Raw genomic sequence first — 16341 nt, forward strand, 5'->3', positions numbered from 1 at the left:
GCACCTGAGTCAGCCACCCTTGGCTACAGCCTCAGGGGGCCTCCTGGGGCAGGCTTCCTTCAGAAGCCAAGCCTCTGACTTGGCTTTTACTGTCTCCATCCAACCCCCACACACCTACCAGACCCTAGGCACAACCCTCCAAGACGAGACCCAGTTGTCCTAGGGCAATGCCCACCTGAGATCCACCTTCTGAACCTGCGGGCACAGGCTGAAGAGGTCGGCCAGCAGGAGGGGGCTCCTTGGGGACAGCCTTGTCTCACTCAGCCTGGGAAGGAAAGGAGTGGGACCATATGTGAGCAAGTAGGAGCCAAGCAAGAGCGGACAAGGAACCTGGATGGGCTGGAGGGGAAAGAGAAAAAAAGGATGGGGAGGGCTGGCGGGCCAGCAAGGCGATAAGGAAGAAGGCAGGGCCTCAAGAGGGACAAATAGGAGCTTAGAGTCAAGGAGACTTGGGTTTGAGCCCCAGTTCTGCTTATCGTCTGTGTGTCCTTGGACGCATCACTTAACCTCTCTAAGCATCAGCTTCCTTCCCTAGAAAAAAGGACTATCATAGACCTTCTTCTAGGGTGTCGTGAGGGCCTCATCCTATCAAGCTTGTGCACTGCCTGGCACGACACCCAGGCTTGTTTTCTTATTATATTGTTTCTTCCCTCAAGCATGGACCAAACAGGCCAGTCCTGCTGACAGGGAGTGGGAGGCACTAGGCCCTTCGAGTCGTTTCTCAGTGATTTCGGGCTAGATAATTTGTTGGTGTTGGGGGCTGTCCCGTGGGGTGTTTAGCAGCATCCCAGACCTCTATTCGCTAAACACCATTCGTAGCTCCCCCTCTCACCGCCCGCCTCCCTCTGCCATGACCAACGGAAATATCTCCGTTGCCATATATTCCTGATGGGCAAAATCACCCCTGGCTGTGAACCCCTGCCTTCCAGAAAGTGAGATGGCTCCATCTTGCCCTCAGAGGCATCCTTGGTGCTTCCATTTCCCTTGCCCCACAAACTCTCTATCAGCTTGTCGCGTCTGTTCCATTCTCAAGTTCTACCCTGGATCTGCCTACTTCTGCCCTGGCCCCCAATCCCCAGCCCGCACCATCTCCGACCCTGTGCAGCCTCTTCCCTGCTCTCACTTCCACTCTTGTCCTCTAACCCCTTCTCAACCCAGCAGCCAGACTGAACTTTTGAAAACACACATCATTCCTCTGCCTTTCGAGCCCCCTTGGACACAAACCCCCAAGCTCCTCCCCGTGGTTCCCAGGCCCTGTGTTGACCGGTCCAGGTCCCTCCCTCTACCTCCCGTCTGGCAACTCTCCCTGCCTGCCCCAGGGTGCTGGCCGCATTGCCCTTCTGGCTGATCCTTGAGCCCACCAAGCTTAATCTTGCCTCAGGGTCTCACATGTGCTCTTCCCTCTACTTGGAATGCTGTTCCCTTCTCTTCACAAGCCCGAACAGTCCCTTTTGTCCTTCAGGCCTAACCTTAGCATCCCTTCTTAGAGGTATTCCCTGACCACCCTCACCGTTGCAGACACTCTTGGCCACGTTACCTAGAAAAATAGCTCATCATTGTCTGAATTTGTGTTAAGTGCTTTTACTTGCTTATTGTCCAGCTCCCTCTACTACAAGGTAAGCAAGCTCCAAAAAGACAAGGACCTAGCCTTTCTTTCCCCCTCTTTGCTGTGTCTCCAGCCCTCCAAACAGTGCCTGGCCCACTATGGATTGAGTAATACAAAGCGTGAGCCCCGGTGAGGGACAGGCTGGCCACCTCATTCCAAAGACGGATGAGAGCTGGGGCCGATGCTGTGTGACTTGGACATGGAGAGGTCTCTCTCTGGTCCGGAGTCTCCCACCTGTTCATGTCAGCCTGCCACTTTTTGTGTCCAAAGGAGCCCTTCCCATTGTGGGTGCCGTGGGTTGAGCCGCCTCTGGAATGTCACACGTCTCCTCCTTCCCGTCCCTACAGGACTCGGGGATAAGCAAGATCCTGGATGTGAAGCGAGCCGTCTCAGGCATCCCAGAGAGCCTTGGCGTTAGTACTTATGTTGCTGTTATTAATGGTATGATTTAATTTCCTGTTGTATTTTTCCATCTCAGCTGCAGCTGCCTTCCCCCCTGCTAGAAGAGTATTTAAAGTAAATCCTTTTTAAATTCTAACCAGTCTGAGCCAAAATTAGAAAGTGGAGTTTTAAATACTTTCGAGAATGCTGCTTAAGTTACCCTTTTACGGAGTTAGATGGTGACCTTTAAACATGGGTGGGTGACATATATACAACCCACATCTGTGAAGTCCCTTCCTAGGAGTTGGTGACCTTTTTGTGGGCGAGACATACAAGAGCCCGTTTGTCACAGACTTTCCGTTCTTCAAGGCGCCTGTAGAAGAAGGCGTCTTGTTTGAGTCCCGACCCTGCAGGAGGGGTCGGGGAATATTAGTCCCATTTACCAGATGAGGAACGGCAGGCCCAGAGTGGTCAAATAACTCCCCCGCCCCACCAAGGTTAGCAGGGTATTAGTGACGAGCTCCCGGTTGTGGCAGATAAAATGAAAGAGCCCAAGAGAAGGAGCGGCAGGCAAGGAGGGGGATGGCTTTGAAACCCAAGCACCTCAGGCCAGGCCAGGGCAACGGGGAAACCAGTCTTACTGCAGCAGGCTTAGCTGGGGGAGCCGGGGCAAGTGGTTCAGCAGGGTCTCCAGGCTCTGGTCACTCAGGACCTCACAGGACAACCTGTGAAACAAAGCATCTGAATGAGGTGGGGAGCTGTGGGGAAAGCTAGGAGCACTCCCTCACAGCCAGAGCCTTCTGGAGAGGGGTTCCCCAACGCGCTCCCTCCAAACGCTGGGCCCTTGAGGTATCACTGAGGCGGGAGGAAAAGGAAAGTCACAGAAGTTTTGGAAAATGCTGGTTAAGCCAAATTCAATAGTTTCCTTTGCTGCAGGACGTCTCAGAGTTTGAATATGCTGCCGTGCATCGTGAATTTCCATGGAGCTCTAACGCTTTCTCCCACATGTTGTGGACTAGAGGGATTATTATTTCGAGGGCCATGAAGATCGGTGCTCGGCGGAAGACACGTGTTAAGAAGAGAATGCCCCCTTAACCCGTGGTAAAGTAATGGTGGAAGGTCAGGCCTGCAGCACGTCGGCAAAGGATCTGAGATGCCTGGGTCTCTGTCTGTCAAAATCGGACCGAACAGCTGATCATTGTCAGGATAATTTGTCGCCACCAGGTCCGCTTAGGGGAAATGCTAGATGCCCACCCTTCGGGGTCTGCTCTGGCTACAGGACTCGGGCAAGCAGGGTGTCTAAGCACCCTGGGATTTACATAGCCCCCCCAGGTCTATGTCTGTCCCTTCTCTCCTCTGTCCCTGTTCCTTTGTGCCCTGCAGACCGCTTTTTCCTCTCACTGGGCCCTCCAGGGGCCTGGCCCAAGCTGCTGCATTATTTGCTGGTTGGGAGCTACCGTGGGAGAGGCAGCCTCTGATTCTGGAGCTGGAGCCTCAGGGCCGAACCTCTGCCAGGGTCCAGGCACCTCTACACCCTCTGTCCCAGGATGGGGCCAAGGGCTCCAAGCATTGGCAGAATAGGGGGTCTTCACAAAAGGCGGGTCCATCCGCAACCCCCCCCCCCCCCCCCCCCACACATGGTTTCTCACCAGGCCCCAAATACATGGTGTTGTGGCTTCTGGTTGGGCCAATGTGGACTTTACACACTTTTTTTTTTAGGCAATAGAAACGTTACCCATCGCAACACCTCACGTGGAATACTGAAATGTTCACAAAGTAGACGTAAGGTGGTAGAATCTGGGGAGGGGGCCGGAACCCATCACCTTCCCTGGCATCCAAATTGCTGGAGTTCGGCATTAAGGACCTTGATAACAATATTCTCATACGTGGTCCCAGCACTCTACAGCTGGCAAAGCGCTTTCATGCTATAATCTCATTTTTCCAGCCACAGCTTGGGGCGGGGGGGGGGGGTGCTTAGACCCTCATCTGTGCTCAGACCACTGCCTGAGATAGTTTACATTGTCTCCCACTATGGCGAGTGAGCCTCAGCAGGCAGTGATGTCCAGCCACACTTTGCTCCCTCCAGGGCCTGGTCCGGTGCCTGGTATACAGCAGGTGCTTAACAGTGAAATGACGGAAGGGTGCTTTTTGCAGTACTGGCCGCAGTGCTATAAAAAACACCACCAGCAGCAGCCTGGATGTCTGTCTAGACTCTAGAGAGGGGTGGTTGAATCACCTGTGGCATATCCAAACTGTGGAGGGTTAATATTAAAAGGCGTAAGTGTAAAAAATAAAAGGTACAGATATACAAATGTTACATAAAAACGCATTAGAAACAATCAGGATGATTAAAAATTCATGGGCTACTCCATGATTTTAATATGTCATATAGTAATGTTAATATTTCAGGTCTGATAATGGTTTTGTGGTTATACAAAAAAATAAAGAGTACTCACTTTTCAGTTTCGCATACTGAAATAACTACAGATGCAGTCGTAAGGTGTCTGGGAATCGCTTCAAAATAACGTCTGTGTGCACATGTGTGTTGGGGCCGTGACGTGATAATTATTGAGGCAGGTGGAAGGGACTGAGGGCCCACTACAATATTCGCTCTACTTTTTTTTTTTGAGAGAGAGAGAGGGCGCTAGTGAGTGAGGGGCAGAGGGGGGGTGGGGAGAGAGAGAGAGAGAGAGAGAGAGGGAGGGAGGGAGGGAGAGAGAGAATCCCATGAGGGGCAGAGGAGGTGGCTGGAGAGACAAAGAGAAGCAGGGCTCACCAAAAGCAGGGAGGGAACTTACCCGATACAGGGCTCAAACTGTCAAACTGTGAGATCATGACCTGAGCCGAAGTCAGATACTTAACAACTGAGCCACCCAGGTGTCCCTTATTCATTCTATTTTTATATATGTTTGAAAGTCCCCATTACAGAAGTGTGTGTGTGTGTGTGTGTGTGTGTGTGTGTGTGTGTGTGTTTAATAAAAAAGTAACTTCACAGTAGGGAAATCAGACAAATGGTATCTCGGCCAGGCGGTCAAGGTCAACATCAACAGTGCTAAGTCAAGTCCATAGCATGCACCTCTGAGACGCGACGAGAAGGATGCTTCACTTCTGTGGTCTTCTTCCCCCCAAACCCATAACCCCAGTTCATCCGTGAGAAAAACATCAGACAAAAGCAAATTGAGGGGCGTTTCACAAACCATGTCACCAGTACTCCTCAAGGCTGTCAAAGTCATGAAAAATGAAGACTAAGAAACTGTCACAGACCAGATAGACTAAGGACATTGACTAACTGCATTGTGGGATCTTGGACAGGATTCTGGATCAGAGAAAGGGCCTTCGTAGAAAACTGGTGACATCCCAATCAAGCCTGGGGTGCAGTTAATAGTCCTGTAGCAAAGTTGATTTCTCAGTTGTGACAAATGTACCATGACAAGTGATATAAACAGTAGGGGCAGTGGGTGGAGGAATTCTCTGGACCAGCTTTGCAACTCTTCTGGAAATCAAGTCTTAAGCTATTCTAAAATAAATGGTTTATTAAAATGTTTACTGGCGGGGCGCCTGGGCGGCTCAGTCGGTTGAGTGACCGACTTCGGTTCAGGTCATAATCTCACGGTTCGTGAGTTTGAGCCCTGTGTCAAACTGACCACTCAGAGCCTGGAGCCTGCTTCAGATTCTGTGTCTCCCTCTCTCTCTGCCCCTCCCCCACTCATGCTCTATCTCTCTCTCAGAAATAAATAAACATTAAAAAAAATTTTTTTTAAAAAGTTTACTGGCTCCATATTCCAGGAAAGCCACGATGTACTGTCACGAGACAGAAGCTCGTCGCAGAGACGTTACACGGTAAGATCCTGTGTCGGTTAACAATGTCAAAACCCCCTTGTTCTGTGTCCATAAGCATTTGCACACGGAGAAAGGCATGGAAAGACGGATACCAGGTGATGAACATGGATGAGCCTGCTGCAAGGGTCAGAGATGGGGGTGGGAAAGTGGGAACAGAGACCGTAGTGAGTGGGAGAATCATGTCAGTGAAGCTGTCGAATGCAGTGGGTCTGTGACCGCAGATAGGTAAAAACGGAACATGCACACGGATGAGGAGTGGAGGGTCCCGGGGACAAAGGACAGCACTGACTAGATGAGGAGAGGGGCGTATTTAGGTGAGGCAGGCTTGTCTTGGATTTACTTTAAGGTAATTACTGTCAGAAGATGACAACGATGAGGACCAAAGGAAAGGCCGAGCATCTCTGCAGATGACAAAGCTGAGGCACAGGGAGTTAGAGCCATTTGCCCAAAGTCACCCAGCCTGGAGGTGGCTGGGCCGGGACTCCTTTGATTCTAAGGTCCAGTCTCTGGTCACAGACCCCAGTGTTCTGGGGTGGGTGAGCTGCTAACCGGGAGAGGGAGGCCCGGAGGAGGGGCCTTCAGAGGTGATCTGCTTTAGCCATGGAGGCAGCCCAGGGGGTGGTCAGGGCTCCAGGGATGGAGGGAGAAGATCGGGGCTCCCGGGAGCCCGGGGTTGAGCAGATGGGGAAAGGGAAGCGGCCTCTCCCAGGAGGAGGGGCAAGGTGCCCTGTGGGACACAAGGAGCCTTCCACCAATAGGTCAGGGGCGGGCAGGACTACAGGGTCTGGTGGGAAGGGACCAGCAAGGACTCACCTCTAGCCAGGATACCCCCACCCCCACCCATGGGGCAGATGCCCACATGGTGTCCTCTAGGGCTGCGTCCTCCTTACTTACTTGACTTCCAGAGGCCCCGGGCACTTCTCCAGAGTCTCACAGAGGTGGGTGAGGCTCAGGGGCTCCAGCAGACACTGCCGGAGGCTGAAAGGGAGCAGTGGGCGGGGCAGGGCGTCAGAGAGGACCCAGGGCCCTTCTGCAGCCCCAGGGCCCTCCCCTTCTCCCTCTGCCCCTCCTCCTCCACCTCTAGGCTGCAGGACCCTTCCCTTTCAGGGCATGCTCCGCACTCCAAGTGTCCCCTATAGCCCGATCCCCACCACTCAGACAGTGACAGCAAAGGACCCCAAGTGCCTAGCTGCCCTTGCCCAGTTCCAAGGCCTCCCCACTGCCACTGCTCTTGCCTGAGTCCAGGCCACCACTGTCACTTGCCTAGACCACTTTAACACCCTCGAACTCCCCTCTGGCCTCCATGTAATCCTTCTCCACCTGCCAGTGCCAGTATCTTATCTCTTAAATGCAAATCTGACCATGCCTCTCAGGAGCTTAAGTCCCCTGTGGCTCCCTATTACTCTTATGCTAAAAGCAAAAGGCCTTTTCCATGGCCTCACTTGCCTTCGCTCGCCTCCACTTGCCCTGTATATGTCCCGGCCACACTGACATGCTTCCCAAGAACCAAGCTTTCCCTCCTCAGGGCTTTTGCCCAAGTTGACCCATCTGCCTGGGACACCCCTCCCCACTCTTCCGCTGGATAACCCTGTTTGGGCCCCAGCTGAGGTGGCTCTCTTCCTAGGTGAGGAAAGCAAGGCCCAGAGAGAGGAGGGGCCCAGCCATGGTCACACAGCCTCCCGAGGCAGAGCTGGTAAGTCTTCTGAGAAAACAACAATGTGGTGTCTTTTCTCAAGGGAGAAGCCTGGGCCCAGCAGCCCCCCTCACCAGCCTTCACACTGGCCCTCTTTCTCTTCCCTCAAACTCCCTCTCCCCCAGCCCTAGCTCCCTTTAGCCTTTCCTCACTCCCCGACCCTTCACCCCTATCATGGTTACCCCCAAATAAGAAGTGGGTAAGACAGTACCAGACGCTCCTGGGGATGCAGCGCTGATCAAACGCGGAGAACCGGGCTCCCGCTGGGAACTCTGGCAAAGGTCCACCAGCCAACTGATCCCTTGGGGTGGGGAGACCGTTTTGAGAGGGAAGTTCAAATCGTGCACATTGGAAGAAAGACTCAGAAGTCAGGGCTGCAGGGGGCCTAGGGACAACCAAGGCCCTCACTGCACAGATGGGGAAACTGAGGCCCATGAAAGGGAGACCAGACTGAGAAAAGCCAGCAGCTTACACATGGTCCAGGTGGCAGCACCTGACTAGGTCAGGGGGAGCCAGGAGGGAGCCCCTCCTCTCTCTGATCACCAGTGCGGCATTCACGGACTTCACCTTCCTGTGCCTCCATTCTTTAGGCTTCAAGAACCCAGAGTCCCCAGAAACGGAGACCTGGGCCCAGGACGTACGACCACCCAGGCCTTGGGCCACTCTAGCTTCAGATGGCCCAGCTGGTGTGGCAATGCTTTCCCCTGACATCTTAGCTGGGAACACCTTCTGCCCAGCTGCTGGGCCCACATCAGGCCGCCCCGGGGCTTGCCAACCTCCCACAAGAGCCCAGGGTGCCCGGCCCCACTAGGGGGCAGCCAGAAATATCTGCGCAGAACCAACTGTCGTTCCTTGTCTACTGCAAAGGTGGGGAGACTTTGTCGAGCACCAACGGTTCTTGGCTTCTCAAATGCCATACTCACACAAGGTCAGAAGTCTGCAGAAATCTGCCAAATGTCTCCAGGGACGAAGCCTCGCTGCCCTCCCTCCCCCTCGGCAGCCCTGAGCCAACGCCTGCTCTGGGCTGGAACACCGCCACCGTGGCCTCCCTCCCCAACTGCACTGCTTCCTTCCAAGAGAGACCTCAGCGGCCGATGACCACAAACCTACTGACAGAAGGGTACATGTGCAGAAGTGGTGCCACACCTGTGCGGGTTACTCTAGGGCTAAAGGCATGGGGCTGGGGTGGGGGGCACCCGGAGGAAATGGGGACCAGGGGGAGAGGGGAGCCCACACTACCCCCGGAGCTCTCCCTCCTCACCTGCCTCTTCTGTCACCTCTCAGGACGACGTGCTGGCTCTCAGAGCTGCAGAGAGAGAGGAGGCATCAGTCTGACTGAGACCAGATGGCCTGGTCAAGGAGCGCCTGGAGAGCGGTCCACTTTCTCAGCAAATACAACGATACATATACTAAGCATAACTACACTGATTAGGGCACATCCAAGGTGCACCACTGACATGACTCCCTTTTATTCTCACAGTGCCACTGTGAGGTAAGGAGGGATTCTTACCTCTCTTTGACAGATGAGGGAACAGGTATGGAGAGGCTCAGCGACGTGCTCAAATCTGCACAGCATGTAAGTGGTGAGCCTGGATTTGCACCTGATCTGTCTGTGCTCACACCTCCCGCTCTTGGAAGGGGAAAGGGGAGGACTGGGCAGACCTCACTGAAACCACGGCTCCTCTGCACGGCCTGGCTGGGTGACTTCCCTCCTATATTTTCAACAGCTCCAGAGACCCCATGAGTGAGTGCTCAATGGCCACCAGGGAGCTCCCAGTTTCCGTAAAAGTCTCCCAGGATAGGGGCGCCTGGGTGGCGCAGTCGGTTAGGCGTCCGACTTCAGCCAGGTCACAATCTCGCGGTCCGTGAGTTCGAGCCCCGCGTCAGGCTCTGGGCTGATGGCTCGGAGCCTGGAGCCTGTTTCCGATTCTGTGTCTCCCTCTCTCTCTGCCCCTCCCCCGTTCATGCTCTGTCTCTCTCTGTCCCAAAAATAAATAAACGTTGAAAAAAAAAATTTAAAAAAAAAAAATAAATAAAAAAAATAAAAAAAAAAAGTCTCCCAGGATAATCCAGAGAGTGAGCAAGGGAGAGCTGATGGATTGTGTCCCATGGCAAATTTGGAGAGATGTGAGAGTCCCAGGGCAACATTCATTCATCCGGCCGTTCACTCATTCGGCAGACATCTAGCACATGCTCACTGGACCTGGGACCATGCAGGGCCCCGAGGAAGCTGTACTGTGATCGTGACAGACAAGGAAGTGCGGTGGGAGCTGATGGCCTGTGCCATCAGAGGGCAGAGCGGGGGGCCCAGAGGCACACTCACTTGACTTCCAAGTGGAAAAGCCACTGCAGAGTTGAGAAGCACTGGGTCAAAATGAACACCGAATCCAGGGACAAGCCGTTCTCACTGAGGCTGGAGAATCATAGGGGTGACGTTAACAGAGCTCACCCAAGACTCAAAACCTCCCTGTTTGTGGTGAGAACCCAGGGCAGGGGAGAGCTGTCCCTGAGTCCAGACGACAGAGCTCACTGAACCCCAAATGGTCGGGGGGTGCCTCTTCTAACTCCCTATTGTACAGATGGGGAAACTGAGGCCCAGAGAGCAGCAAGGTCTTGCCCAAGGTTATGAGACATGTCAGTGACAAAGCTGAGAATACAAGTCTGGTTCCCTGGGTCTGTGATAAATCTGGGGAGTGCTTTCAGGCCGGAGTTGTGCCTCAATTTCCCCACCTGGTAAAAGAAGGGCGGTGCCCAGTGCCAAATGAAAATGCAAGGGTTCCTGTTCAAAAGGCAGGAGCAAAGCTTTTCCTTTCTTTTGGGTCTGTCAATCTGTCACGGTGTTTTTCTATCTGCCGTTTAACGTCGCACTCCTCTGGCACGGGTACTGGTAGGTGAGTGCGGACTCTCATGGGTCTGGGGTCAGAGTATTTCACAGTATGGAGGAGGTCACATGGAAATTTGCGCCCATCTACATATAATTTGCCTGCAGTGGTGAGGCCTACCTCCCCACCCACATGCAGGCCCAGAACAGGAACAGAGGCCACCCCTTCTTCCCAGATCCCACAGCAAGACAGCAGGGAGGGCCCTCAGGCCACAGCACTCATTCTAAAGTTGTATACAAAACCAGAGCCAGCCCCTCTTATAGTTTAGGTGTTAACTGGGAGCCAGGGGCCCAGAGAGGTGAGGTAACTTGCCTCAGGTCACACAGAGAACTAATAGTTGTGAGCTCTCCCCAGGGGCTCCTCTCACCGTAGCCCAGAAGAGCTCAGGAGGAGGAGATGGGTATGTGGGAGCCTAAAACACAGGCGTCTTTTAGCATCCAGAAACTCTAGTCTGTTGCAGGCAAAGTCCTGGGGCTCCTGGCCTCTTTCTAGGGCATCCCTCCCATACTGAACATCTTCCCTCTTTCTGCTCTCCAGCTTCCCCGGGCACCCTGCTTGGGTATCCTGTCTGCCACAAATCCTCCCTGCCTACCAGCTTGTTCCCTATCAACAGCCCCTCCCTACACCCCAGGGCCAGCATGGCCGCCAGTCATTAGGCTAACTAATCATTAGGTGACACTTCAGCCATGCTTGACCAGGTGACCTGGGCCTCCCAGAGAGGCTGTGCAGAGACACAAAGACAGGTTCAAGAAACAGAACCTTAAGTCAGCAGCTGGATCACTGAGTCACAGAGGCCAGTCTCCGTTAATGGGAATCACAGCGTAAGTACCCTTTTTGAGCACTTACCATGTGCCACGGACTGGACTAGGTTACTGACTTGCATTTTCTGATTTAATCTTTACAATAACGCAGGAGGGAATGAGATGGGACACAGAACACACCCCCCTTACACACACTCTCTCACTCTCTCTCTCTCCTTCTCTCTCTCTCCCTCCCTCTCTCCTTCTGATGAGGACAAGCCTCAAGAGGCTTTGCCTAGTTAGCTACTCACTTCAAGGACTGTAGAGTGCCCAACCCTGGGAGCAGCTGAGCCAGCTGGGCCGCGCCTTCGTCCCCCAGAGCGTTGCCTGAGAAGCTGGGAGGGCAGAGGGGAGAAGAGGTTAATGCAGGATCGGATTGGGGCTGGTAGGAGCTTTGTCTCTCCACTCCGGTCACTCAGTCACTTAGCTTCTCCTGAAACTGGGACACCACCCTGAGCTGCCAGGCCGGATCTCAGAAGGTCCCACATGGGTCAGCCGCAGTTTCCCCCAGGGCTCCTATCCTGAGGTCTGTGATGCTGGGGAGTCAAGAATGGACTTCAGAGGGGGTCATATGTGGGGACCTGTATTTTAGGGGGAAGGGGTAACCCCTCGCCAGATTCTCTAAGGGGTTCCTGATTGCAGGAAGGAAAGACTGCCGATCTGAATCTTAAAGAATCAAAACAAAACCCAGCACGCTGACACCCACTGCCTGATGGGCCCCTCGGGGCCGGGCCCCTCCCCCCCCCCCACCTTCCAACAGCAAGCACTCACTCAAGGTGACTGAGGCGACAGCTTCCTCCCAGTGCCCTGCAGAGCTGTGCTAGGTGCTTGGCTTGCAAGCCACAGTGTGTCAGCCTGCAGAGGGGGAAGCACAGCCCTGCGGTGTCTGCCTCTTTGAACAGAGGTGACAGTGGCCACCACCCCCACACACATAGGAGAGGCTTTCAGGAGAGGGACGGGGACGCATCTGGGATCCAGACAGAGGGACCAACGCACACCACACACATCAGACATGCCACACATGCGGCATCTGCCGCATAAGGCAGTAGAAAGCCAGAGACAGTAAGAGACACAGGGAGGCAAGCAGACTAAGACGGAGAGACACTAAGATGAGAGACAGAGGAAACAGATGCAGAGATACACGTGCACATGCACCTACACACCCATGCACATGCAGGCATGTGCACATACACATGCATACACATGCACACGCACTCACACACATGCATGTACACGCACACACGCACATGTATGCACATGTGCACATGTATGCACACATGCGCACACACGCACACACATGTACAAGTATGCACATACACATACAAACATGTGCGTGCACACATGCACTCGCACACACATGCATACACATGCACACGCACACATGCATGCACACACACGCACACACACGTACACACGCATGCATGTGCACGCACACATGCATGCACACACGTATATGCACGCACACGCATACATACACATGCACACGCGTGCACACGCATGCACACATATGCACACGCATGCACATGCATGTACAAACATGCACGTGCACACACATGCATACACATGCACACGCACGCACACATGCATGTACACGCACACACGCACACACGTACACACATGCACATGCACACACATATGCACACACATGCATATGCACACACAAACATGCACATACACACATGTGCGTGCACACATGCACACATGCACATGCATGCACACACACGCATATGCATGCACACACACATATGCAGGTGCACATACACAGTGCCAGGAGAGGACAGACAGACAATGAAAGAAAAGGCAGCAAAGACAGAGAAACAGGAAATATAAGAGAAACAAGAAGCAATAGAGACAGGGAGAATCAGATGGACCTAGAGTAAGAGAGAAGTCCAGAAGAATATTGACAGGAGCCCTGTAGGGGCTGAGCTAAGTCCCAGGATGAGGAAGGAAGGGGCCATATGTCCCCATTCTCTCCTTCCAGAGTCCCCGCAACTCATCAGCTGCTGGAGGTCAGGGGAGCTAAGAGGAGTGCGGGCTCCCAGGCAGGGAAGGTAACTGAGGGGCTGCCTCGTGAGCCCTGGGTGGGATGGACTGGGCAGGGGAGGTGGGAGGCAGGGAAGCCAGGCCACAACTCCTGGATACAACAGGTCGTGTCTTCCAGGGAGCACCTGAGGCCAGAGGCCTGGGGACAGGCTTCGAGCGGAGGAAGGGATGAGCCTCGAGCCACAGCCAGGCCTGCAGCCCAGCACCGTACCTGATCCTTGTGGAGTGCGGGGGCAGCTCACAGGGCATCTGCCGCATAAGGCCGTCATGGAGTGCAGCCCTGGAGGGACACACACCAAGGCCAGGCTGAGCAAACTCCTCAGCCACTATCTCCAAGCCCACCCTCAGCCTCACCTCCCGCCATTCAGTCTCTACATGAGGCCCGAGGACAGCCAGACCTCGGTTCCACTTGGGCTTCTTGGCTTCCAGGCTGTGTGATGTGGGACAAATCACGTAGCCTTTCGCTGGGACAACGCACGTGAACTGCCTGAATGTGCTGCTTGCCGCATGCACATCATAGTAAGTGCTCAGCTAACCTTGGCTGTTAGTATCATTAATCTCAACAACATCATTAGTGCCTTCAGAGATGTCAGCCTAGAGCTCAGACCTTACATAAGACATTGTAGGAGACACTGAGGGGCCAAGAGCTGAGTCTCTGCCCATATGTTGGGCTGGGATAATCCAGGCACCTTGTAGGCGGTAAACTTCCTCTAAGGGGTCCTCATGCCAGAGGGAGCCAGAAGTTCTGACCAAAATCAGAGCTATAGACCAAGCAATCCGCAGTCCTTGGGTTTAGGCTGAAGGACCCCAGGCTCTGGTGCTCTGCTGTGTGGCTATCCCATCCCCACCCCATTACACCATTCTGTGTCACGGGGCAAAGGGGAGGCAGTCTGTCCTTTGACGCTCCCTCTCAGGGCTGCCTCCCTTGCTGAGTCTGTCGGCTTCTTAATCCTTCGTGAATCTGTCAAGGTTCCCTGGCAGCTGAGTGATGTTGTCCAGCTGTGGAGGCCAGGGAGGATCCGGCCCTGGCTAAGGATGTGGCCAGGGTGATGCTGGGCCCTACCTCTCCTGGATCCCTCCCTGTTCCTCCTGCTCCGGGGCAAACGTGAGGACCACGGTTTTGTGCAGCAGGCTGCAGAGAGAAGAGAGGAAGGAGACGAGACTTACAGGGGGTCCTTGTGTCATTTTATAACCTCGCCTGGAGGGACCTAGAAGGTGTCACCTCCCGCCTGTAGCTGCAGCCACTTGCTGTCACTTCCTGAGTTTCTGGGCTCCTGAAGCCTTTCTACAACAGAGATTTTGAAACTGATTAAGCCCCATTTCCTGACAAGTCCTTCAAAGAAAGCCTCAGTTCTGCTTTCTCTCTGGTGTGGCCCTCAGGTTGAAACCCTCCTCCCTCTGCTATGTTTTCAGAGCATGCTCGGTCGAGGGCACTCACCCCAGCACAGCGGGGTCACTGCCAGGTCCGGGACAGGCACCGACAGTCCACCCGAGGCTGTAACTTACAGCAGGAGCATCCCTAACCTCAGCTGTGTAAACTACAAGCTAAATACACATTTCTCATTGCAGAGGTCATACTTCTTCTGAGTGGAGAACTTACAAACTTTAGTAAAGTAGGAAAGAAATAAAGAAAACCACCAACCATCTTTTCTACCTATCAATGACTGCTGATAATACTTGGGATTATCGGTGGGAGACCACTGATAATACTGGGAGTTCTCCAAGTCTTTTGTTTTTTTTGTTTGTCTGTTTGATTATTTTTTTTAAGTTTATTTATTTTGAGAGCGCAAGCAGGGGAGGGAAAGAGAGAAAGAGAGAGAGACAGAGAGAGAGAGACAGACAGAGAGAGAGAGAATCCCAAGCAGGCTCCACACGGTCAGTGCAGAGCCTGACGCGGGGCTCAAACCCATAAACCATGAGATCGTGACATGAGCTGAAACCAAGAGTCAGATGTTTAACCCACTAAGCCACCCAGGAGCCCCCCCTTTTTTATATGCAATTAGTGTTCCTTCTTTTTTGCCTTTTTTTAAAAAATGAGATTAACTTACAGATTCTCTTTTGAAAGCTCAGTTTTTTTTGTGTTTTTTTTTTTAATTTTTTTTTTCAACGTTTATTTATTTTTGGGACAGAGAGAGACAGAGCATGAACGGGGGAGGGGCAGAGAGAGGGAGACACAGAATCGGAAACAGGCTCCAGGCTCTGAGCCATCAGCCCAGAGCCCGACGCGGGGCTCGAACTCACGGACCGCGAGATCGTGACCTGGCTGAAGTCGGACGCTTAACCGACTGCGCCACCCAGGCGCCCCGAAAGCTCAGTTTTTAAAGGCACAGGTGAAGCCAAGGTGACAAAATATTGATAATTATTGGTGGGAGCTGGGGTGTTCATGGCACCATTCCTTCTACCTTTTGAGTATGTTTGAAAAGCCTTACTGTAAAAGCAATGAATCAAAATTTTTGTTTATTTAATATGCCATAGTCAGCTCTCCATGCTATAATTGTACCTATACCACTATTTCTCATTGAGTTTTTCTCTCTGAAGATAACTTAGTTTACTTACCTAATATTCAACTGTTACACATTAAAGTACGTTCAGTTTTTCCTATATAACCAATGCTGAGGTGAACATCCCTGCATCTAAATGTGTTTATACCGGCAGCATGATTTCTTTACTATAAATTTCTAGCAATAAAGAGCGTCATTCGGAATGAGCTAAGGATCCCTTATCAGACCATTATATACAGTGAACCAAGGTCTCTTAATCTCTCGTTTGGGTTAATTGGCGTCTCTCTCCTCCTCAAAGGAGGGACCACCCTACTCAGTGAAGAGCCCTTCTGGGTGGGGACTGTGTTGACTGTGTTAGCATCTGTCCTCAGCTCCTAAGACTGAATACTGAGACTTACAGAAATAAGGTTGGGCCCTGTCTTGGGTCAAATTCCCTAGAAGCAGAGCCTGAGCCTATGAATGGGGCAGTGGCTCAAGTGTCACCTGATGGTCACTTGTGTGCATGATGTACTAAGGGCCTGCTCTCAGGAGGAACTGGGAAGGGAAGGGAAGCAGAACAGAGCAAGTCCTCAGCCTGATCCCACAGGGAGCTCTG

At 53.0% G+C, this 16341-nt stretch overlaps 1 protein-coding gene across 13 annotated transcripts in view; it reads right to left on the reverse strand.

Annotated features, from left to right (window-relative positions):
• NLRC5 (NLR family CARD domain containing 5) overlaps positions 1-16341 on the reverse strand; it is an 88909-nt gene that overhangs the window by 25218 nt on the left and 47350 nt on the right. For 12 of the 13 annotated variants that reach the window (XM_036064234.1, XM_030297114.1, XM_036064233.1 and 9 more), the window contains 10 exons: positions 14309-14377; positions 13457-13525; positions 11974-12057; positions 11454-11537; positions 9844-9933; positions 8782-8826; positions 7732-7821; positions 6722-6805; positions 2629-2712; positions 176-265 (listed from right to left, as the gene is read on the reverse strand). In XM_036064234.1, the coding sequence (XP_035920127.1) occupies positions 176-265; positions 2629-2712; positions 6722-6805; positions 7732-7821; positions 8782-8826; positions 9844-9933; positions 11454-11537; positions 11974-12057; positions 13457-13525; positions 14309-14377 (789 nt within the window). The remainder of the gene's footprint in view (positions 1-175; positions 266-2628; positions 2713-6721; positions 6806-7731; positions 7822-8781; positions 8827-9843; positions 9934-11453; positions 11538-11973; positions 12058-13456; positions 13526-14308; positions 14378-16341) is intronic. The other variant, XM_030297121.1, reaches the window with a different exon arrangement.

Source organism: Lynx canadensis, chromosome E2 (genome assembly GCF_007474595.2).
Source record: "Lynx canadensis isolate LIC74 chromosome E2, mLynCan4.pri.v2, whole genome shotgun sequence".
Classification (NCBI taxonomy): Eukaryota; Metazoa; Chordata; class Mammalia; order Carnivora; family Felidae; genus Lynx; species Lynx canadensis.